We start from the raw sequence: 23,942 nt of genomic DNA on the forward strand, positions 1-23,942 counted from the left end.
GGAGCCGGGTTCTGGCTGCAGAATCATATAGCCGCACCCGACCTCTATGACAGTTAACCCCTCAGGTGCGGCAGGGGTTAACTGCCGCGGATCGCAGCTACTTGTCATAGAGGTCAGGTGCGGCTATATGATTCTGCAGCCAGCTCCCACCTCCTGTTGAATTTGAGTGAATGAGTTAGTTAACATCATTGGTGGCGCAGTGGCCACAGCCCCTCCCCTCCTCTTCTCCTCTCATTGGTGCCAGCAGACTGCTTCCTTCTCCCCTGTGCTGCTGAGGGAACATGGATCGCGATTCATTTTTGGCAAGGTTAGATGCCGATAACTTTGAAAATCCTGAATATCGGTCGATCCCTACTATCAACATCAAGTATACAGTTCAAAGCTCTAGTCAGTAGCTAAAGAAAAGGTGTTTTCTGGCCGTAAACCTATATCAAATACTACATTTGCCCAAGTCTGTGGTTTACGACCCATACTTCTCACAATTTACTGTACCAGCCTCTTGGACAATTTTAAAGATGACATAACACTTCATGATTTCCTGGGTCTAGACTTGTGACCCTTCAGCTGTTGCAAAGCTACAACTTCCAGCATGCCCTGATACCTGTAGGCTGTCTGGGCATGATGGAAGTTGTAGTTTTGCAACAGCTGGAGGGCCACAAGTTTTACAGCCATGATTGGTTACATAGACGTTTTGTATAGAGAATTGAATGCATCTCCAGTAATACAGCATTGTCCGTTATCTGCTTCTAATGCAGGTTTTAATAATGTGGAGAGCTCCAGTTTGAGATCAGAGTCTGTTTTACTATTAGTGTACTTATGAAAAATTATAGCGCAAAAATCTGCCTTTTCTCGCCCATATTCATTGGGGGACACAGGAACCGTGGGTTTAGCTATGTCCTATAAGAGGCATTGACACTAGATAAAGCTGTTAGCTCCTCCCCTGGCAGCTATACCCCCTCCAGCCTGGAGAGAGAGCTTCCGTTTTTTCTAGTGTCAATAGGAGGGAATCTCCAGAAGATTATAATTTTTTTTTCTCTCTCGTCTTGGTCTGGTAGAAATTTCCGTCGAGCAGCGCTGCTACGCTGTCAATACACGGTCGCTGACGGAACTACACCGCCGGCGATTCTCATATCGTCTCTACCTATCCAATGTATTGATTCCTTGGCTTGTGGTTGGACATACCTCATTCAGGCGTTTTTTTCTCGGTAGTTTATCGGCCAGCTTCTCAGTCTCCCCACAAGCCTACGGCTTTGGGGATATCGGCGGATCAATTACCGTTTCCGTGGAGCGCTTCCCTTTTAGCAGAGGTGGATCCTGCGGTCCTGGGTTTTTGGTTTAGTCCTTTTTATAGGTCAAGTTCGGCGCTTCTATCCTTTTCGAGCGTCCTCTGACTCACCCGGGACCCAATAATGACCTTCCTTCAGGGAACGGCACATACGATTCCTCCGTACCGTCCTACTTTACCGCCTTGGGATCTGAACTTAGTCCTTTCTCTGACTCCTACCTGGAAGGTAGTTTTTTCTTGTGGCTATCACATCCATCAGACGGGTGTCCGGGTTGGGGTGCTCTCTTGCAGAGAACCTTCCTGGTTCTTCGCAGGGGTAAGCGGTTCTCCGGCCCGTTCATTCCTTCTCCTGACGGTGGTCTCTGATTTCCATTTCAATGATGACATTGTCCTTCCGTCTCTGTCCCTCACCTTCGCACCCTAGGGAAAGGGAGTTACACCATTTGGACGTGGTCAGGGCTCTAAGGATTTATTTGCCGGCCTCCAGTTCCCTCCGGCATACGGACCCCCTTTTTTTGTTATCCCGGAGGGTCCTCGAAAGGCATTGGCGGCCTCCAGGGTGGCAATTGCACGTCTGCAATTGCTGAAGAATACTGCACCCAGGGCAGGGTTCCGCCCTTCGGTGTCACGGCTCACTACACTGGAGCGGTGGGCGCTCTTGGGCTTGGAGGATTTAAGGTTCGGCTGCGCGGTTGTGCAAGGCGGCTGCTGTCCTCCTTTCGCACATTCACAAAATTTTCCAGGTGCGTACTTATGCATTGGTGGGCGCTGCCTTGGGCCGCATGGTCTTGCAGGCTGGCGGTTCTGATGCCTGCAGGGACGCTTGCTTCCATGGGTCTGTGGTTTTTCCCTCCCTGTGGACTGCTTTTGGACGTCCCTCTGTTCCTGTGTCCCCCAATGAATATGGGCTAGAAAAGGAGATTTTGTATAACTTACCAGAAAAATCTCTTTCTTGCTTTTCATTGGGGGACACAGTACCCACCCAGTATTGTTGTCCGGCCACAGTTGTGGCTGTTGCTGGTTAGAACCCCGTTGGGTCTTTTGGCATGGTTGGTTTTCCATGTGTTTTTCTGGGTTAGCTTGCTTCTCCTACTGCTTCTCACAAACTGAAGCTCTCTCTCCAGGCTGTAGGGGGTATAGCGGCCAGGGGAGGAGCTCACAGCTTTATCTAGTGTCAACGCCTCCTAGAGGACATAGCTATACCCACGGTTCCTGTGTCCCCCCAATGAAGAGCGAGAAAGAGATTTTACTAGTAAGTTATACAAAATCTCCTTTTTTTATGACTTAAAACCATGTTGAAGAGAAAATTTGGACTTGATGACAACTAGATCTAATGTTTTCCTGGCGATTTATTACATATTTGTGATCGCGTTGATATGTGTACACTCTGTGTGTTCATGATTGATGCAGATACCTTCAAAGAATAGTTAGCCACCCGACTCTCTTACAAGACCCAGATGTTCGTGAATTTCTGGAGAAGGAAGAGGTGAGTTAATATTAGATGTTCCTCCGTGTGTTTTATTGAACTTAAGTGATCTACCTGATATGTTGTGGATTATGCTTGTGTTGATTAAACTTTTATAAATGCTCAATTTCATATGTGCTTTATTAATATTACAGTAAATGCCATTCGCCTTTACATTATGAGACTGCATCATGACTTTGTCATATTCCAACCAAAGTTTTTCCTTTGCAGCTTCCTCGTGCTGTCGGCACTCAGGCTCTGAGTGGAGCTGGTCTCCTCAAGATGTTCAATAGAGCCACTGATGCTGTCAACAAAATGACCATCAAGATGAATGAATCGGATGTAGTAAGTAGCGGATGCAGATCTTCAGCTTTCAAAGCAATGTATTTCACAACCTGACATGTTGGGCTTGTCCATGTCCAAGTTTTATTGCAGTACGTGCAGATTGTAATATCAGATAGAGTTCTTATCCAGAGAACTGCATGAATTATAGCACCTGAAACATAATCATTTAAGCATGTCTGCTCATTGGTAATAGTGAAAAAGAATCTTCTGGACCAGATGATATTGCAGAACAGCTTTCATTGATGTGTCTTGTGAGACAGGGCAGGAATTTAGACAGCTTGCAAAGAATGAGATGCAGCCTGTAGTACTACCTTCTTGCCTTTTGGGGATGTCTTTTGTTCACTGACTATAAAGTGGATACCTTTTTAAATTTTAATTAACAAATGTATTTTTTTTTTTTTTTTTAAATAAATCTCACTTGTTCCAATGCATGTTGAAATCAGACAGAACACTTTTGTCGGTATACTAGCACCACCTAGTGGTAATAAAAATAAAAGCTGGTAATCATATGTTTTCTATTATTGTGGGCTGCTGCAAGTCAGTGAATTGAAATATACACTCCTCAGTATTGAAATTGCAACACCACAAAGGAAAATTATGAAAATCGCAGGATTGATGGAAACAAAATATTCAAAACATCTCTAATTATTCAGTATTAAATATAAATGCCACGCACAGAAATTGAGAAATCATCATTGAGATTATTAATGGTTGTCTGTGGAATGTTCTGCCAACCAGAATAAACTTGGGCACCCAAATCATTAAGATCTGCTGCTGGTAGCTCTCTTGCTGCCAGCACCAACCAATGATGTCCCTAGCAAGTTTAGGCCATGCAGGCTGCTCACAGTAGCACGAACAGCATGTGGCCTGGTGTTGTCCTGTTGAAAACCAACTGGGACACTCTGGAGAAATGGCCTTACCACTGGTTCAACAACCAAATCAATGTAACAGTCGAACTGTTGGTGTACCTCATATGAAGACTAGAGGGGTCTGGCTTCCATACATTATGCCATCCCTCACTATAATCCATGGAGTAGGGCCAGTGCAGCATTCTCTTGTGAAGGCCTCTTAATGGCGTTGGTTAGGTGGTCTCCAGACCAATCTCCAGCGATCAGTGCGTCTGAGACAGGGGCTGACTGGCAACTTTTGGCCCAGGGGGCAAGTAACACCCAGAGGCCCACTGAGCCCCGCCCCCCCCCCCCCCACCCCACACACACTTTCGTCAGCCATGTAAATTAGAACACAGTAAAACAAAATAAGCTAGGCATGCTCCGATATATCGGCCGCCGAAACACATCAGCCGAAAATTGCATTTTTGGTATAATGCCGAAAGTGTCATTTTCTGGCTGATACAGTGTTGCATCCGTGTATTCTCTCCTCCCCGCTGGGCGCTGCTCTGTGTCCCCCCCATGACACTTGATGACTTTTGCAGGAGAAACTGTATATTGTGTGGCACAGTGTAGGTTATATGTGTATAACATAAACATATTTCATTTGAAAACTTACAGTTACTTGACCCTTGGGGATCTCGGACGCCACTTCCACACTTTGGTCGGGGGCTCGGCGGAGCTGATGTTGTGTTTTATCCTAATGAGAAAGATTTCATAATAAGGATTTGGAGAAGGGGCAGAGGGATAGCAGAGCAGGGAGAGGCTGGTGCTGCTACTAGGGGGTCATACCATGGGGGAGTAATAAAGCCCACCATAATGCCCCCCCCCCCCCCAGTAGAAATAATTCTCCTTATAATAGACAGTGCACAAAATACCCCCTTGTAATATCCCCAGTTGAGCTAATGTCCCCATAGTGCCCCCTATAATGTGCCAGTAGCCAGATAGGGCCCCCCTATAATGTGCCAGTAGCCAGATAGGGCCCCCCTATAATGTGCCAGTAGCCATAGGCCCCCCCACTATAATGTGCCAGTAGCCAGATAGGGCCCCCCTATAATGTGCCAGTAGCCAGATAGGGCCCCCTATAATGTGCCAGTAGCCATAGGCCCCCCCCACTATAATGTGCCAGTAGCCAGATAGGGCCCCCCTATAATGTGCCAGTAGCCATAGGCCCCCCACTAATGTGCCAGTAGCCAGATAGGGCCACCCCACTAATGTGCCAGGAGTAGCCAGATAGGGGGCCCCCCTATAATGTGCCAGGAGTAGCCAGATAGTGCCCCCCTGCCCCCCAACCCCCTCATAAACTGCCAGCCCAGTAGCCAGATAGGGGGCCCCCCTATAATGTGCCAGGAGTAGCCAGATACTGCCCCCCAACCCCCTCATAAACTGCCAGCCCAGTAGCCAGATAGGGGGCCCCCCTATAATGTGCCAGGAGTAGCCAGATAGTGCCCCCCTGCCCCCCACATAAAGTGCCAGCCCAGTAGCCAGATAGGGGCCCCCCTATAATGTGCCAGGAGTAGCCAGATACTGCCCCCATGCCCCCCACCCCCCTCATAAACTGCCAGCCCAGTAGCCAGATAGGGGGCCCCCCTATAATGTGCCAGGAGTAGCCAGAGACTGCCCCCCACCCCCCTCATAAAGTGCCAGCCCAGTAGCCAGATAGGGACAGAAATAAAGAAAAAATAAATAAATAGTCAGTCAGACTTATACTTACCTCCCTGCTTCTCTGGAATACTCCGGTCCCGCCTCCAGCCAGCACAGATGTAATTACTTTACGGCCGCGCAGCGGCTCAGTCAGGCCGCCGGACCGGCGCAGGCGGCGCGATTATGTCATCGCGCCGCTGACGTCATCGCGCCGCCTGCGCCTGTCCGGCGGCCTCTCTGATAGGCTGCCGGCAACACGCCTCCCCTGCTCCCCGTCTCCCTGGATTAAAGTTGTACATTATTCCGGCCCGGCCGGCCGGCCGGGACAGCAAGCTAGAGAGGCCCGGGGGGCAATTGCCCCCCTACCCCCCGGCCCAGTCCGCCCCTGGTCTGAGACAAAAACAGGACTCCTCTCTGAAGATGATAGACCTGCCTTTTTGCTGTGCTCCATGATGGTGTGAGATCAGTGGCAGTACCTGTAGCTGGACGTCTGGCTCATAACCCAATGTTCTGATTGTTTGTGTAGGTTCTGCTTTCCACCCTAAGCTTGTGACGTCTAATCTTGTAATCACACGATCCATCCATGCAGAGGTTTGTCTCTGGGCTCTTTTTGCTGTTATTGCAGTTTGTGATTGTTCTCCCAACCACCAAGACGCACAACTCTGAACAGTGCTGACATTTCAGCCTAGACACATAGCGATCTGCGGTGATGATGAACCAAGGTCTTTCAGTTCAAGGATTTCTGTCGCGATTTCTGTTTGCGAAAAGTGCCAATAACAGGCTTCTCGATGAACAGGAGGCATGTCATATTCATCCCACTCGACTTGATCTGATTTGTGAGGTTTTGTAGCTGAAAAAACGTTGCTTTCAATCTGGATTTTATGCTTCATCCACATGTCACGGATTGGAGCTAGATGCTTGAGAATGTGATCATCTGCAGATCTTGGCAACGCCCGCTTCTTGCTCGATTTATATAACCTTGCCCCTTGAGGTGCTCATTTCAAAGTTGAGGAGTGTAGTTTGATTTAGTAAGAGGGAAATAATCTCTGCTTTACAAAAAAATAATGTGACCACAGTCTTTTTTTTTTTTTTTTTTTTTTGTGTGCATGTGTGAAATCGCTCCCAAAATTGCTACTTCAATGTAATGAAACATGAGAAAGTGTTTTGAACTAGTGTCTTCGTCTGTAATGTGGGAGACGTATTATGTCACAGAGATGGCACAATGACAACCTGGCTGTAGTTCGTGGTTAGGACTGCATCGATTCTGGTTCATGAAGATGGGACTAATTCTGCCTTCATAGTGGGGCAGATATAAGTCTATGTGTCTAGAATCCTTCGGCCATTGCCAGTTTTTACCGGTGCAGATCCCTACGTGGCATATATTAATGTGCTGTTCCTAAAAGTTGTATGAAGTGCGCCATGCCATTATAGATAGGTCATTGTTTTTCTGCCACTTTTATTTTTCTTTAAACATAATTTGCACTTGGTCTTGTCCTAGTCAGTCATATTGAGCCACATCTGGTTGTTTAAAAGTATACCAGCTCCAAGGTAGTGTAAAATTGTGTTAGTAGGCAGACCTGTGGCACATTGTGTCGCAGATGGGCAACCATGTGGCGCATTCTCGCAAATAGGCGTCCCTATGGCGTATTGTGTCTTACGATCATCGCAATCTCGGGAACAAGATCTTTTCAGTCGGGCACATTAACAACGTAAACGCCTTTTATGCATCATTCACACTCTTCATAAATATGGCACAAAATAAAAATGGCAGAGGCAAAATACTCTGGTGCAAAATGAAATTAAATAACCTATATCTCGTCCAATATCTTACAATGTCATTGTTATTTTACTAGCTAGCGCCATGCATCTTTTTTGCCTCCCGTGAATAACATTTTAGTTATCCACATTCCATGTAATGTTCCCTCCAAAGTGCTGTGTAGTCCTTGTATTAAACAGTATACTGGATATTTGGGTGCATCGAATGAAAAACCTGATTTTGTTTTACCATAGTAATTGCTAAAATGGGTATATTGGTTTGGTCTTATGTATTTTGTACGTTGCTCTTGTCTTAAAGGGATATTCCAATAAGTTGACGTTATCCCCTATCCACAGCATAGGGCATAACTATTAGGCCTCTTCCACACAACTGTATGTATTCTGCTGTCCGCAAAAAATACGGATGTGCATTCCTTATTTTCCGGAATGGAACAGCTGGCCCCAAATTAGAACAGTCCTACCCTTGTCCGTAATGCAGACAATAATAGGGCATGTTCTATTTTTTGGCAGAATGGAAATACGGAAACGGAATGCACACGGAGTACCTTCTTTTTTTTTTTTTTTTTTGTAGACCCAATGGTTCCCGATACGGTCCACAAAAAAACCTGAGTGGCCCCGGAATGAAAATACGTTTGTGTGTAAGAGGCCTTAGATTGTTGGGGTCTTACCACTGGGCAGTGCACATGTTCGATTTGCCCTGCGTGGTTCCAAACGTTTTGAAAACTAATAGCTAATTGTTATCCACTAGAAACACAAAAGGGGGTGGGGGTCAGCACATCCCAATGCGCAGGTGCACGTCGCAATGTGGCTGCAAATATCTATCTAACAAACACATAGTGCAACAGCACTCTACAAACCAAAGGTAGAGTACAAAAGTATATTACATTGTAAATGCTATGCTAATAACTTAGAGATGCTTGGCAAATACATTTTGTACAAAATCATTTGAGCCCATCTGCCGCACGCCAAGGGTCCTAACACTAAAGCTCACCTGTTGGGTGCCATAACAGCGACCATCAAATCCAGGAAATGCAGGTCCCACATGCATGCTGGGCCCCTGTTGATCCATATCTTTGTGGAGCCAAAATGGCCTTCATGGAATCCAGGGACTATAAATACCAGCATGCATGTTGAGCAGACTATATACCGTATTTTTCGTTTTATAAGACGCACTTTTTTCCCCTCCAAGGTGGAGGTGAAAAGTCACTGCATCTTATAAAACGAATAGAACGAAAATTAGGTGGCTCAGGAGCTCTCACTAACCGCTCCTGAGCCTGCCATTGAACTGTTGGGCGAGCTGGCGGCTTCACTAAAGGCTTCTGCCGCTAGCCTGCGCTTCCTTGACAAGACTGCACCAGGGATGGGCGGGCTGGCGGCTTCACTTACTGTGCGCCGCTGCTGCCAGCCCGCCCGCTAATATAGTAAACTGAACTGAATTTTCTCCTGGTACGGAGATTTCAGAGACTTATACTTATGTTTTACCTCTTCTACCTCTTGAATCAGTAACTCTGGGCTTGTCTCCTCCCTTTTGACAATGTCCGCTTCTTGTATGAATGCAGGAAAGAAGTGCAGGACTTGCAGCTAGCTGCACAGCATCTTCTGCTTTCTGCGTCGCTCCATGGAATCATCCACCAGGACTGGCTGTTGCCATAACCTTCTTTACGCCGCACGTCCAGACAAGAGCGGTTCGAGAGGGAATCCAAAAGCCCTCCGCCATCCTGTCACTGCTTCCTGCTCCCGAACTACTTGTCTGGACGTGCTGTGTAAAGAAGAAGGTGATGGCAAGATCCCAGCCAAAGTCCTGGTGGATGATTCCATGGAGCGACGCAGAAAGCAGAAGATGCTGTGCAGCCAGCAGCAAGTCCTGAGCTTCCTTCCTGAATTCATACAAGAAGCGGACATTGTCAAAAGGCAGGAGACAAGCCAAGAATTACTGGTTCAAGAGGTAGAAGAGGTAAAACAGAAGAGGAAGTCTCTGAAATCTCTGTACCAGGAGATGGTGAATGAAGTTGAAGAGATATTACAGTAAACCGTTGGGTGGGCTGGCAGCTTCAATGAATGCGCTCTGCTGCCGCCAGCCTGCACTTCTTTAGTCCTGCTGATTAGTGGTGAGCGCAGTGGTGCTGCCCTCACCTCCATCAGCTTCCTTCCAATTTTCTGTTGTACCAGCTCTGCTCCTGCTGTGTACAGCGGTTTTGTGTACCCAGTCCCCGGGAGAGTGGAGCTCAGGGCAATATAAAATTTACTGTAAATGTGTCATATATGACTACAACCCCCCCCCCCATCCATAGGTATCCACCCAGGTACTGCGGTATATGAGTGGACTCCTATGGATAAGGGGGGTTATAGTCATAATTAATATAAGCACTGTCCAGGGACTGTTCTGTAATTGGTATGTGGTTTATTCCTATGGATGAGGGGGGTTATAGTCATATTTAATATAAACACATGCCAATTACAGAACCCTGGATAGTGTTTATATTTAATTTGACTACAACTCCCCACATCCTTGAAAATACACCAATGTACAGTACATCAGTGTGTTCTTAGGATGATGGGGGTATAATCACATAAGTGTCATCCACAGATACCTCATAACAGTGAGTCATCCACAGATCCCCCTCCATAACAGTGTCATCCAAAGACCACCATTAGTTCAAAACCCACCAAAATCACACCTTGGTTAAAAAAAAATGTTTTTCTCATTTTCCTCCTCAAAAACCTAGGTGCGTCTTATAAACAGGTGCGTCTTATAAAGCGAAAAATACTGTACTCGTGCTAATTAAAATCAGCCTGTGAGGCACAAGAGGCCAAGGGAGTGCACGACCCAGCATATGAGTCAGCTACTACTCCTATATATAATACTAGAAACACAAAAGGGGGGGTCAGCACATCCCAATGCGCAGGTGCAAATATATATCTAACAAACACATAGATATGGATCAACAGGGGCCCAGCATGCATGTGGGACCTGCATTTCCTGGATTTCATGGTCGCTGTTATGGCACTCAACAGGTGAGCTTTAGTGTTAGGACCCGTCTTATAGAGATCGCCTTGGCGTGCGGAAGACTGGCTCAAATTATTTTGTACAAAATGTATTTAATAAGCATCTCTAAGTTATTAGCATAGCATTTACAATGTAATATACTTTTGTACTTTACCTTTGGTTTGTAGAGTGATGTTGCACTATGTGTTTGTTAGATAGATATTTGCAGCCACATTGCGACGTGCACCTGCGCATTGGGATGTGCTGACCCCCCCCCCCCCCCCCTTTGTGTTTCTAGTTTTATATATAGGAGTAGTGGCTGACTCCTATATGCTGGGTCGTGCACTCCCTTGGCCTCTTCTGCCTCACAGGCTGATTTTAATTAGCATGAGTATATAGTCTGCTCAACATGCATGCTGGTATTTATAGTCCCTGGATTCTATAAAGGCCATTTTGGCTCCTCCCAGATATGGATCAACAGGGGCCCAGCATGCATGTGGGACCTGCATTTCCTGGATTTCATGGTCGCTGTTATGGCACCCAACAGGTGAGCTTTAGTGTTAGGACCCGTCTTATAGAGATCGCCTTGGCGTGCGGCAGACGGGCTCAAATGATTTTGTACAAAATGTATTTGCTAAGCATCTAAGTTATTAGCATAGCATTTACAATGTAATATACTTTTGTACTCTACCTTTGGTTTGTAGAGTGCTGTTGCACTATGTGTTTGTTAGATAATTGTTATCCACTGTCCTGTGGATAGGGAAATGTCAAATTACCAGAATACACCATTAAGGTTCCACATTCTGCTTTATTCTGTTTAGTGGTTTGAAGACAAGTTACAAGAGGTGGAATGTGAAGAACAACATCTTCGTAAACTTCACGCTGTGGTGGAGACGCTAGTAAACCACAGGAAAGGTACTTGATTGCACTTGTGAATCATTGTGTGGTTGATGCCTTTAAAGGGAATGTCCTCAGAAAACAAGCCATTGTTTAACCACCTCCGGACCGCCCAACGCAGATGTGCGGTCCGGAGGTGGCAGCCCTGCGCTCAGCGACGCATATATGCGTCATCTCGCGAGACGCGAGATTTCCTGTGAACGCGCGCACACAGGAACGGAAGGTAAGCGAGTGGATCTCCAACATGCCAGCGGCGATCGTTCGCTGGCAGGCTGGAGATCTGATTTTTTTTTTAACCCCTAACAGGTATATTAGACGCTGTTTTGATAACAGCGTCTAATATACCTGCTACCTGGTCCTCTGGTGGTCCCTTTTGTTAGGATCGACCACCAGAGGACTCAGGTAGCTCAGTACAGTCGCACCAAACACCACACTACACTACACCCCCCCCCCCCCCCTGTCACTTATTAACCCCTTATAAACCCCTGATCACCCATGATCACCCCATATAAACTCCCTGATCACCCCCCTGTCATTGATCACCCCCCTGTCAGGCTCCGTTCAGACGTCCGTATGATTTTTACGGATCCACGGATACATGGATCGGATCCGCAAAACGCATACGGACGTCTGAATGGAGCCTTACAGGGGGGTGATCAATGACAAGTGGGTGATCACGCATATAGACTTCCTGATCACTTCCCTGTCATTGATCACCCCTCTGTCATTGATCACCCCCCTGTAAGGCTCCATTCAGACATCCGCATGATTTTTACGGATCCACTGATACATGGATCGGATCCGCAAAACGCATACGGACGTCTGAATGGAGCCTTACAGGGGGGTGATCAATGACAAGTGGGTGATCACGCATATAGACTTCCTGATCACTTCCCTGTCATTGATCACCCCTCTGTCATTGATCACCCCCCTGTAAGGCTCCATTCAGACGTCCGTATGATTTTTACGGATCCACGGATACATGGATCGGATCCGCAAAACACATGCGGACGTCTGAATGGAGCCTTACAGGGGGGTGATCAATGACAGGGGGTTGATCACCCCATATAGACTCCCTGATCACCCCCCTGTCATTGATCACCCCCTGTAAGGCTCCATTCAGACGTCCGCATGTGTTTTGCGGATCCGATCCATGTATCCGTGGATCCGTAAAAAATCATACGGACGTCTGAATGGAGCCTTACAGGGGGGTGATCAGACGTCCGCATGTGTTTTGTGGATCCGATCCATGTATCCGTGGATCCGTAAAAAATCATACGGACGTCTGAATGGAGCCTTACAGGGGGGTGATCAGGGAGTCTGTATGGGTGATCACCCCTCTGTCATTGATCACCCCCCCCCCCCCCCCCCCCCTGTAAGGCTCCATTCAGACGTCCGCATGTGTTTTGCGGATCCGATCCATGTATCCGTGGATCCGTAAAAAATCATACGGACGTCTGAATGGAGCCTTACAGGGGGGGTGATCAGTGACAGGGGGGTGATCACCCTGATCACCCCCTGTCATTGATAACCCCCCCTGTAAGGCTCCATTCAGACGTCCGCATGTGTTTTGCGGATCCGATCCATGGATCCGTAAAAATCATACGGACGTCTGAATGGAGCCATACCAGGGGGGTGATCAGTGACAGGGGGGTGATCAGGGAGTCTATATGGGTGGTCACCCCCCTGTCATTGATCACCCCCCTGTCATTGATCACTCCCCCTGTAAGGCTCCATTCAGACATTTTTTTTTGGCCCAAGTTAGCGGAAATTTTTTGTTTGTTTTTGTTTTTTCTTACAAAGTCTCATATTCCATTAACTTGTGTCAAAAAATAAAATCTCACATGAACTCACCATACCCCTCACGGAATCCAAATGCGTAAACATTTTTAGACATTTATATTCCAGACTTCTTCTCACGCTTTAGGGCCCCTAAAAAGCCAGGGCAGTATAAATACCCCACATGTGACCCCATTTCGGAAAGAAGACACCCCAAGGTATTCCGTGAGGGGCATATTGAGTCCATGAAAGTGAGACTTTGTGAGAAAAAAACAAAAAAAATCAATATTCCGCTAACTTATGCAAAAAAAAAAAAATTTCTATGAACTCGCCAGGCCCCTCATTGAATACCTTGGGGTGTCTTCTTTCCAAAGTGGGGTCACATGTGGGGTATTTATACTGCCCTGGCTTTTTAGGGGCCCGAAAGTGTGAGAAGAAGTCTGGGATCCAAATGTCTAAAAATGCCCTCCTAAAAGGAATTTGGGCCCTTTGCGCATCTAGGCTGCAAAAAAGTGTCACACATCTGGTATCGCCTGTACTCAGGAGAAGTTGGGCAATGTGTTTTGGGGTGTCATTTTACATATACCCATGCTGGGTGAGAAAAATATCTTGGTCAAATGCCAACTTTGTATAAAAAAAATGGGAAAAGTTATCTTTTGCCAAGATATTTCTCTCACCCAGCATGGGTATATGTAAAATGACACCCCAAAACACATTCCCCAACTTCTCCTGAGTACGGCGATACCAGATGTATGACACTTTTTTGCAGCCAAGGTGGGCAAAGGGGCACATATTCCAAAGTGCACCTTTCGGATTTCGCAGGCCATTTTTTACACATTTTGATTGCAAGGTACTTCTTACACATTTGGGCCCCTAAATTGCCAGGGCAGTATAACTACGCCACAAGTGACCCCATTTTGGAAAGAAGACACCCCAAGGTATTCCGTGAGGGGCATGGCGAGTTCCTAGAATTTTTTATTTTTTGTCGCAAGTTAGTGGAATATGAGACTTTGTAAGGAAAAAAGAGAAAAAAAAAATAATAATTTTCCGCTAACTTGTGACAAAAAATAAAAAGTTCTATGAACTCACTATGCCCATCAGCGAATACCTTAGGGTGTCTACTTTCCGAAATGGGGACATTTGTGGGTTTTTTCTACTGTTTGGGCATTGTAGATCCTCAGGAATCATGACAGGTGCTCAGAAAATCGGAGCCGTTTCAAAAAGCGGAAATTCACATTTTTGTACCATAGTGTGTAAACGCTATAACTTTTACCCAAACCATTTTTTTTTTTTTGCCCAAACATTTTTTTTTTATCAAAGACATGTAGAACAATAAATTTGGCGAAAAATTTATATATGGATGTCGTTTTTTTTGCAAAATTTTACAGCTGAAAGTGAAAAATGTCATTTTTTTGCAAAAAAATCGTTACATTTTGATTAATAACAAAAAAGTAAAAATGTCAGCAGCAATAAAATACCACCAAATGAAAGCTCTATTAGTGAGAAGAAAAGGAGGTAAAATTCATTTGGGTGGTAAGTTGCATGACCGAGCAATAAACGGTGAAAGTAGTGTAGTGCCGAAGTGTAAAAAGTGCTCTGGTCATGAAGGGGGTTTCAGCTAGCGGGGCTGAAGTGGTTAAAGTAAGTTTTACGTTAAACGGATTTTTAAATAATTTTTGGTGATGTTTATTGTTTTCCATGTGACTATTTTAAACAAGTCTGAAAATCCTGCAATTTCGGCACTGGCCACTAGATTATATAATTGGCGCTGTTTCACAGCCTGTACAAATAACTTTTCAGAAGTCCTTTCATCAATGTGTGTCTTACAAAAAGCGTTTTTCCTTTATTTCAGCTGCGTAGATGTTGCAAGACAATTGGAGTGCTGGGTCTATCCCTTGCTTTGTTTTCATTTTTTTGGGGTCTTTAGGGATGAGTTGGACCAAATCCCCCTTAGGGGGGGGCACTAGAAGTGCTGTCCACTTTTTTTTTTTTTCCCGCGAGGTCAGTTCCTGTCTATTTTGTTTTTGGCCCATGATGGCTGCTGTGACTATTTTAAACAAGTCTGAAAATCCTGCAATTTCGGCACTGGCCATATATAATTGGCGCTGTTTCACAGCCTGTACAAATAACTTTTCAGAAGTCCTTTCATCAATGTGTGTCTTACAAAAAGCGTTTTTCCTTTATTTCAGCTGCGTAGATGTTGCAAGACAATTGGAGTGCTGGGTCTATCCCTTGCTTTGTTTTCATTTTTTTGGGGTCTTTAGGGATGAGTTGGACCAAATCCCCCTTAGGGGGGGGCACTAGAAGTGCTGTCCACTTTTTTTTTTTTTCCCGCGAGGTCAGTTCCTGTCTATTTTGTTTTTGGCCCATGATGGCTGCTGTAAAGTATATCTTTAAATGCTGTTAACAATATTTCAGGAAAGAATAATCAGCTGTATACAGGGCAGAGAGGGGAGGTTCACATTAGTCATGTGTATCGATGCCTCTTTTTGCAGAACTCGCTGTGAATACTGCCCAATTTGCCAAAAGCCTGGCTATGCTAGGGAGCTCAGAGGATAACACCGCACTTTCCCGGGCACTGTCCCAGCTAGCTGAAGTAGAAGAGAAGATAGAGCAACTACACCAGGAACAGGCTAACAGTGATTTTTACCTTCTGGCTGAGCTTTTGGCCGACTATATCCGTATCCTGTCTGCAGTCAGGGTGAGTGGACATAACTGACCAAAGAATCTACGTGCCTCATCACTCAAAGTCTTTGGTCGATATTTTGCCTCAATTTTAAATTTTATTTCCCCTTCACTGTTATGGGGTGCACACCAGTATGGATGCTAGGACCATTTTATGTCTTTGGTAAGCTGTTGCACAGGTACATTTTGGAATGCATGATCACCACAAACTCAAAAATGACCCTCCCCTCTCCCACAGAGAGTGTATTTTTAAAACCATTTCACATCCGCCCGTAGGATATAAATGTCCTATAGGTGGATGTTTAACTCTGAATGGACGTTCTGAAACGTCCATTCAGAGATGACAGCTGCACGCTAATCGTGCAGCGGCCGAGCGGGTGGCCCACTGACTGTGACAGCAGGGCAATCCAGAGAGAAGGTAGGGACAGTTCCCAGGTGTCCCTGCCTTCTAGATTGCTGTATACCCGGCAGTCAACGAGCGCTATGTATACAGATCAGGAATCGATATGCGCTTCCTGTCCCGGCCCGGTGGTCATGTGACCGCCAGGGGCCGGGAGAGTGCAGGAGCTGTCTGGTCTTCCATAGACCTCGATCAGCCCTGCACTGAGGCTGTATAGTGCTGTAGAGCCTCTCTGGGGGCTGTATTTCCCCTGTAACTGGGGCTACTATGTCAGTTACAGGAGAAATCAATAGTGGAAAAAAAAAAAAAGTTTATTTAAATGTCCCCCGGAGGTCTTGTATGTCCTTATGGGGGACACAAAGTGTAAAATAAAAAAATAAAGTATTTTTTTTTTAACATGTTCCGGACACATGACGTACCAGTACGTCATGTGTATTTCCGATCACCGCTGCTCGGCGGGCGGTGATCGGAACCCGGTGCCTGCTCAAATCATTGAGCAGGCACCTTGGCTAAATGCGCGGGGGGTCCCGTGACCCCCCCTTCCCCCGTGCCCCTTCCCCCTTATGTGGCGGCGGCTGTAGGGGGGACCCCATGGCATGGAAGGCAGCGCAGCGATGCCTTCCTTAGACATCGGGGCTGCCTTCCGGTGACGAGCCTGTGAGCTCCAGCCCCCTGGATCTCACAGGCAGGAAGCTCTATGAGAAATACACACAGTATTACTCATACAGCCAATGCATTCCAATACAGAAGTATTGGAATGCATTGTAAAGGATTAGACCCCAAAAAGTTTTCCCCCAAATAAAGTAAAAAAAAAATAGAGGGAGGGAAGAAAAGTAGACATATTGGGTATCACAGCGTCCATATCGACCGGCTCTATAAACATCACATGACCTCTAACCCCTTAGATGGACACCGTAAAAAAATAAAAACTGTGCTAAATAAAGTGGGAGAACTTTTCAAAATTGCAGGGTGTTCAAATACTTCTGTCCCTCACTGTATATAGTGTTCGTTGCCCATTACCCCTGAGGATGCCAGGGATCTGGCAAACATTTTGGGGGCAGCATATAAAGCGATTTTAGAGGACTGGTATCGTCAGTGCTGACCCTAAACCATATAATCAATGTAAAGGAAGCAATAGAGGGACGAGCGGTGATGGTGCACAGAACCACATCCCTGGTGCAGGAGTGAACGCATAATAATACACTACGATAGCTCGCCGGTGTTCAGTGGTCGGAGGAATTTTAATGATATGGAGTGGATTCATTATTACAGATTGTGCGATAAATGTAAATTGGGGGCGATCAGCCGTAGGGGTGCCAGTTTTTATTTAGGAAAACATAGTACCCTTCATTTCTCTAGGTCAGACTGTCAATTCAGCAAATCTATCGTATAACACCCCACCCCCCCAGCACCTCATAGTGTATAGCGTGCAAATCTCTGCCGTATACAGTGTAATACCCCACAGTATATAACACTGCCCAGTATACAGTACCCTATAGTATACAGTACCCCACAGTATGCAATACATAGCATATGGCACCCTATAGTATACAGCACCCCACAGTATGCAGTATAGCACCCTATAGTATACAGTACCCCACAGTATGCAATATATAGTATAGCACCCCACAGTATATAACGCCCCACTGTAAGCATTATAGCATCCTATAGCATACAGTATAGCACCCCAGTATACAGTATCCCACAGTATACAGCACCCCACACTATACAGTAGCTTACAGTATAATAGCATAACCCCTGTCACCTTTTCCTGATGTAATCTTCACACAAAAAAGCTCCACAATTTATGGCAAACTTCTCCTGCAGCAACACTGCTGATAGAAAGGACCTTTGATTACCTCATAGCCATGTGACCAGTAATATCGATATGTTACTGGTCACATGGTGATGATGTCATCAAAGGTCCTTTCTCCTAAGAGAATCACAGCTCTAGTGAACTCTCACAGTGGCAGAGGAGAAAAAAAATACCCAGCATGTCCATTATTTGGTGCCATGTACTCTTTTGAGCGGCATACTGTAACTCGCAGTACTCTGTAGACACTAAGATTTAAGTGGCATATCTTAGTACAGGATGTGCCAATGTGTCATGTCTGTTAATTTATTATTATTTTCCCCCTTGCTTCTTTAGTTTTTAAGCTTTTTAGTTATTTACTGTCTTTGAATTGGACAAACCCTGATGAAGTTCACTGCTAGAAGGAAGATAAGCAGCTGGCAAAGCAGACCACAGCATGCCAGATATGTGTCCCTGCTGTGCTATCACACAGCGCAAGGTTTAGAAAGGCTGGAATATCAACTGTCAAGATGGTATATGTCCTTATTATAAGCAATGCTCTGCCTACTGTGCAGATAGAGAGGGAGCGCCATATTCCAGCGCTTCTCTCTCCTCTTTCTAGTAATCGGTGGGGGTTGCAGCGCTCAGATTCCCACCAAACAAAACTTTTGGTATGCCTGACATAGCAAAAGTTTTATGAAATCTCAGAGACCCTTTAAGTAAAATTTTAAGTTACTCAATTCTTTCTGCAAATTTGAGTCGTTACTCAGAATTGTTTATAGCATGTTCTCCTCGTATTCGTGCAACATACAGATTGACAGACTCATTACCGCAGTACCGACTTTGCCTCATTAATTCATTGTGTCCACTATAGGGTGCGTTTGACCAGCGTATGAAGACCTGGCAGCGCTGGCAGGATGCCCAGTTAACACTACAGAAAAAGAGGGAGATTGAAGCACGTCTGTTGTGGGCCAACAAGCCAGACAAATTGCAGCAGGCAAAGGATGAAATCTCTGAAGTGAGTGAGGTGATCGTGGACTGTAATTTATAAAGTAAACAACTTTTTTTAATGTATGGATGTATAAGATCTTTCAAGTGCATTTTATGTATACTGTATATACGCAAAATCTTGCTGCTGGAATTCCATGCTGTGCACATGTAAATGGCGAAGCATACACAGTGTAGTGACTTACAGCCATGAGAATTTGTTGGGGTGTAATGCTTCTACCAAACACTAGGATAAATCACGGTTTTGGAATAATGAGGAGTAATATGAAAATGAAAACATACTTCATAAAACCTTTTAAAAACATGATCTACTACCTACTTTTATGGTTTGTTTTTATGGTTTGTTTAAAAAAAAAAAATAAATTTATGTACATGTGTCATAACATAAACATTGTGGGAATTTGATCAATTTACTAATGCAAGCATTTTAGCATAGAAAAGTGGGAAACTGATGCATGCCCTATGTCACGTGCCGGGTGTCCCCAGGGGGACCCCTGAGACCTCAGGCGAGCAGGATACAAGGAAAACAGGCCAAGGACCACATCATTTATTACAAAGGAACCAAGACACGTGACAATGACTATAACAAAATACCTCAATGTACTGAAACGGATCAACTGCGCCACTGACAAGCAATAACCGCAATACTCTGGAAGGGCGTAACTAAGCAGCTACCTGGTCTTCCCTAGAGCCTCAGATGGCGAGGATAGGCTTGGGCCGTAGGTTGTTGCCAGGGGCAAATCTAGAGCGTAAACCGTGTCAGTGGCAGTAGGATCAGGCGGCACAGATACCAGACAAGGTACAGACAGTACATTGAGTCCACAGACAGGCAGGCAGAACGGAAACGAGGCAGAAGCAGTTACCTGCGCCGTAAGCAATAGAAGCTAAGCGGCCCCAGGCAGAGCTGCACATAGACAGAGAAAGGGCATATGGGCATTCCCACTCCGCGGAACACAGGAACCCTCTTGCGAATGCAGACATGAACGGAACACCAGAAGCAGTAAGGACTGCCAGGCAGACAAAAACAGGAACATAGATCAGACGCAGATGAGCTCTGCTAGGCAATACAGATACAAGGCAAGGTATAGGGCCTGAAGACAAACGATACAGAACCAGGCGGAACATACCGAGGTGTAGATGGTAGGACCCCTTGGGTCAGCAGCAAAGGGCAAAACTTGGCAAGACAAACGTAGACAGACCCGACAGAGCAGAAGGGTGAAACGTCCACAAGACAGAACAGACTGACCTCAACACTCCACGCAGGCAGAAATGGCAGCCAAATGAGCGCACCTGAAAGGATATAGTTCAATAGTCCTAAGACTATAAATTCCTGTTTGTGGTCTTTTTTTGTGGTCAAAAAAAAAAAAAAAAAAGGACTCTGTTGAGAGCTTTAAAAATACATATGGAGGGATATTTAACAGGAGGTAGGCGTATGTGACTCACTGTCACCATATACTATCAGAGTGGGGGATATAATTATATCCTTCTATGAGTGGTATATAGTTGTCTAATATAATTACTGACTGATTTGTTAGACTTGCCACCTGGCGTAGAACTGTAAATACAATTGTCTGCTGGTGTCTTCTGGCACCAAACAGTCAAGATTATTTAAACTATCACTCACTGAGCAGATCGACCTATATATTGTACTAGTCACTATTTGAAGTGATTAATCCTACCCAAGGTTATGCTATATTCTATGCTGATTGCTGCTACCTATATCGATACTACCCCTGTCATATGAGCTGGTACGCACTGCGTCTGCAGATCGCAGTGCTGCAGCTCAAACTATCCCTGCCATCATCTTTAAAATGTTGTGAGACGCCGCTCTCTCATGGCAGGGATAGTTTGAGCTCTGGTGCTTCTCAGAGCTGTGTACCACAGACGACTCCCTTGCAAGAATCCGGACCGTACTGCACGTGTGCCGATTCCCAAAGCTCTGATTCGCACACAAGAACACAGGGCCAGGTGATATTACATTGCCCCTTACAGCTGGGGGCAGCAGCGATTGTGAGTGGAGCTTTCAGTGCAACAGTGACACCTTTTTTGCATCAAACCGCTCATTTGCATAAAACAAAAGGCTTGATTTCTCAGCAACAGAGGCGCTGATTAGTTTACTACTCGCACATGGTGACAGATTCCACTGCCCCATTCTGTCCACGTAGCCACTAAATTATATGTAAACACCTATCATCCTCATAAATCGTGTAAGAACATTAAACCCCACACAACTTAGGCTACTTTCACACTAGCGTTTTTGCTGGATCCGGCAGGGTACTGATAATGCAACCATCTGCATCTGTTATTATTGGATCCGGTTGTATTATCTTTAACATACCCAAGACGGATCCGTCATGAACTCCATTGAAAGTCAATGGGGGACGGATCCGTTTTCTATCGTGTCAGAGTTAAACAGCTCCGTCCTCATTGACTTGCATTGTGGGTCATGGTGGATCCGTCTTGCTCCGTATGAGAATGGAACGGAATGCATTTTGGTGCATTCTGTTCTGTTCAGTAACGTTTTGTTCCCATTGACAATGAATGAGGACAAAACAGGATTGTTTTTTCCAGTATTGAGACCCTATGACTGATCTCAATACGGGAAAATAGAAACGCTAGTGTGAAAGTAGCCTAAAGTGACTGAAAGCAGGTTTATAGCCCCAGTGCTACAGTCCAGAAACCAAGTGATTTCAGATATGGAAAGTACTTGGACAATTTTAGTAGCTCATTCAAATGTAGCCTAAACCAGAGTAAAATATATTTTCATGAGGTGTGTAATTACATCTCCTAGAATGTCTCGGACCCTGGAATTCCTCCAGGCTAAACACACTTTAAATCCTTAAAAGGTGGTAAAGTTGTAACGGACTCCTTACACTAGTGCTGACAGGCATATTATGTGTTTCATTTAATTCTTCCAACTCCATGGAGTGTAATTTAAGGACGAATATTTAGCCAATAGGTCATTGAAATGCATGGACATGCCATGGGTGCATTGTTACAATGCAGTAGTATAGATTAGCAGGGATGGCCAACCTGAGGCTCTCCAGCTGTTGCAAAACTACAACTCCCAGCATGCCCAGACTGCCTACAGCAAAGCATGGTGGGAGTTGTAGTTTTACAACAGCTGGAGAGCCTCAGGTTGGCCAGCCCTGGATTATGGCATGGTGAAAAATGTTTTTTTTTTAATTGTAATAGTTAAATATAAAGTAAAAATGAAATCCATATTCTTAATATCATATTTCACTTTAAAACCATTGTTAAAGGAAATGTGTCACCAAAATTTTATCTGCCAGTTAAAACCAGATGAAAACGCATCTCCTTTTATTTTCTAATTACAGATTTTTTTTAATTCTATTTCTGAACATGATTGTGGGGGAGGCCATTTTGCCTGAGCTCTTCTTTAAAGGGGGTTATCCAATCCCTATGATGACCCCCAGAATGCCCGGGCGCCTCTTCTGGAGCATGCTTAACTGCTTCCTGGCACCCACGTCCCTCTGGATCCCTGCACGGCCACCACTGTATCACCCTATTGCGCGGATCAAAACATCTGGCGATGGGTGCGGGGGGGCGGGGTTGCAATCCAATACCAGGCCGCGACTGCGACCAGCCTGGTATTGGCTGCATCCCCCCATTGCCGGATATGTTGATCCAAACGACGAGGAGATGCAGCGGTGGTCGTGCAGAGATGCAGTTGCCAGGAAGCAGGTATGTATTCTCTAGAGGAGGGGCCCAGGCATTCTGGGGGTGATTATAGGGACTGGATATCCCCTTTAACAGCGTTAAGAAAATTGCTTTACGGCAGTCCCATGATCGGTAGACACAATGGTCAGGAGGGGACCCTATTGAATTCTATGGGAGAGTTATCTAGAACGAGTGAAACGTTTTCAAGAAATCTACACTACGTCCAGTTGCCTTGATTTATTCTTTACAGATATAGAGTTATCTAGGCATGTTCTGTGCAGAGGTCATTGTACAAGGAAAGAATAGATAAGATGTGACAATCGCCTATTGTGAATGGTGGATCCTGTCTTGTGTCACTCTAATCCTCCCCCCACCTCTGTGTATAGATAAGCAGATGACCGCAGTAAAGTGATGTGGCACCTATTAGGCTTAGTGACAATAGGTCATTTTCTGATGACATGTTCCCGTTAAAAGAGTATTCCCATTTTAAACATGTAAGCTATATCCTTAGGATGGGCCATAAAAGTCCCAATCACTGAGACCCATCTCTAGAATATAGGGGTCCTGGTCCTGAAGAGCTGGATGCTCGCACACTGATCACTTTCATTTACTACTTTTTTTTTTTCTTCAAAAACATCAGGGCAGGTTGGAGCCTGCATCTGTGAGACATTAATGCTTGTGGATACAGCTGCAGAAGATGTGTGATGATGCCTGGAATGACCACTCATGACGTCTATGTTTTAGTAAATTCTTGTGTGCCTCATGAAATAACAAGTCTGGAGCATCTTTACTCTGTGTTGATCGGTTCCTATTATTCTGGCTGGGTGTTGCCATTCCTCTTGTCAGTGCGCTTGAAGTATCGAACTTTAAAGGCTACTTTCACACCAGTGTTTTTGCTGGATCCGTCATGGATCAGCAAAAAAAAAAAAAGCTTCGTAATACAACATCCGGTCGTATTATCTCTAAAATAGCCAAGATGGATCCGTCACTAAAACCATTGTCAGTCAATGGGGGGCAGATCCATTTTCTTTTGTGTCTGAGAAAACGAATCTGCCACCATTGACTTGCGTTGTGTGTCAGGACGGATCCGTCTTGCTCCGCGCCACATCATGGAGAGAACGCTGCTTGCAGTGTTATTTTGTCTGCGATGGGGACGCAACCAAACAAAATGAAATGCATTCTGTTTCGTTCAGTTTAATTTTGTCCCCATTGACAATGAATAGTCACAAACCGGAAGAGTTTTCCCCCGCTATTGAGATCCTATGACGGATCTCAATAGCGGAAAGGGAAAGTGCAGATGTGAAAGTAGACT

General features: G+C 45.3%; 1 protein-coding gene across 1 annotated transcript in view; it reads left to right on the forward strand.

Annotated features, from left to right (window-relative positions):
- SNX1 (sorting nexin 1) overlaps window positions 1–23,942 on the forward strand; it is a 56,007-nt gene that overhangs the window by 25,448 nt on the left and 6,617 nt on the right. The window contains exons 8-12 of the mRNA XM_044279791.1: window positions 2,696–2,771; window positions 2,982–3,095; window positions 11,210–11,303; window positions 15,560–15,765; window positions 18,816–18,959. Coding sequence (XP_044135726.1) covers window positions 2,696–2,771; window positions 2,982–3,095; window positions 11,210–11,303; window positions 15,560–15,765; window positions 18,816–18,959 — 634 coding nt within the window. The remainder of the gene's footprint in view (window positions 1–2,695; window positions 2,772–2,981; window positions 3,096–11,209; window positions 11,304–15,559; window positions 15,766–18,815; window positions 18,960–23,942) is intronic.

The sequence above is a fragment of the Bufo gargarizans genome, chromosome 2 (genome assembly GCF_014858855.1).
Source record: "Bufo gargarizans isolate SCDJY-AF-19 chromosome 2, ASM1485885v1, whole genome shotgun sequence".
Lineage (NCBI taxonomy): Eukaryota > Metazoa > Chordata > Amphibia > Anura > Bufonidae > Bufo > Bufo gargarizans.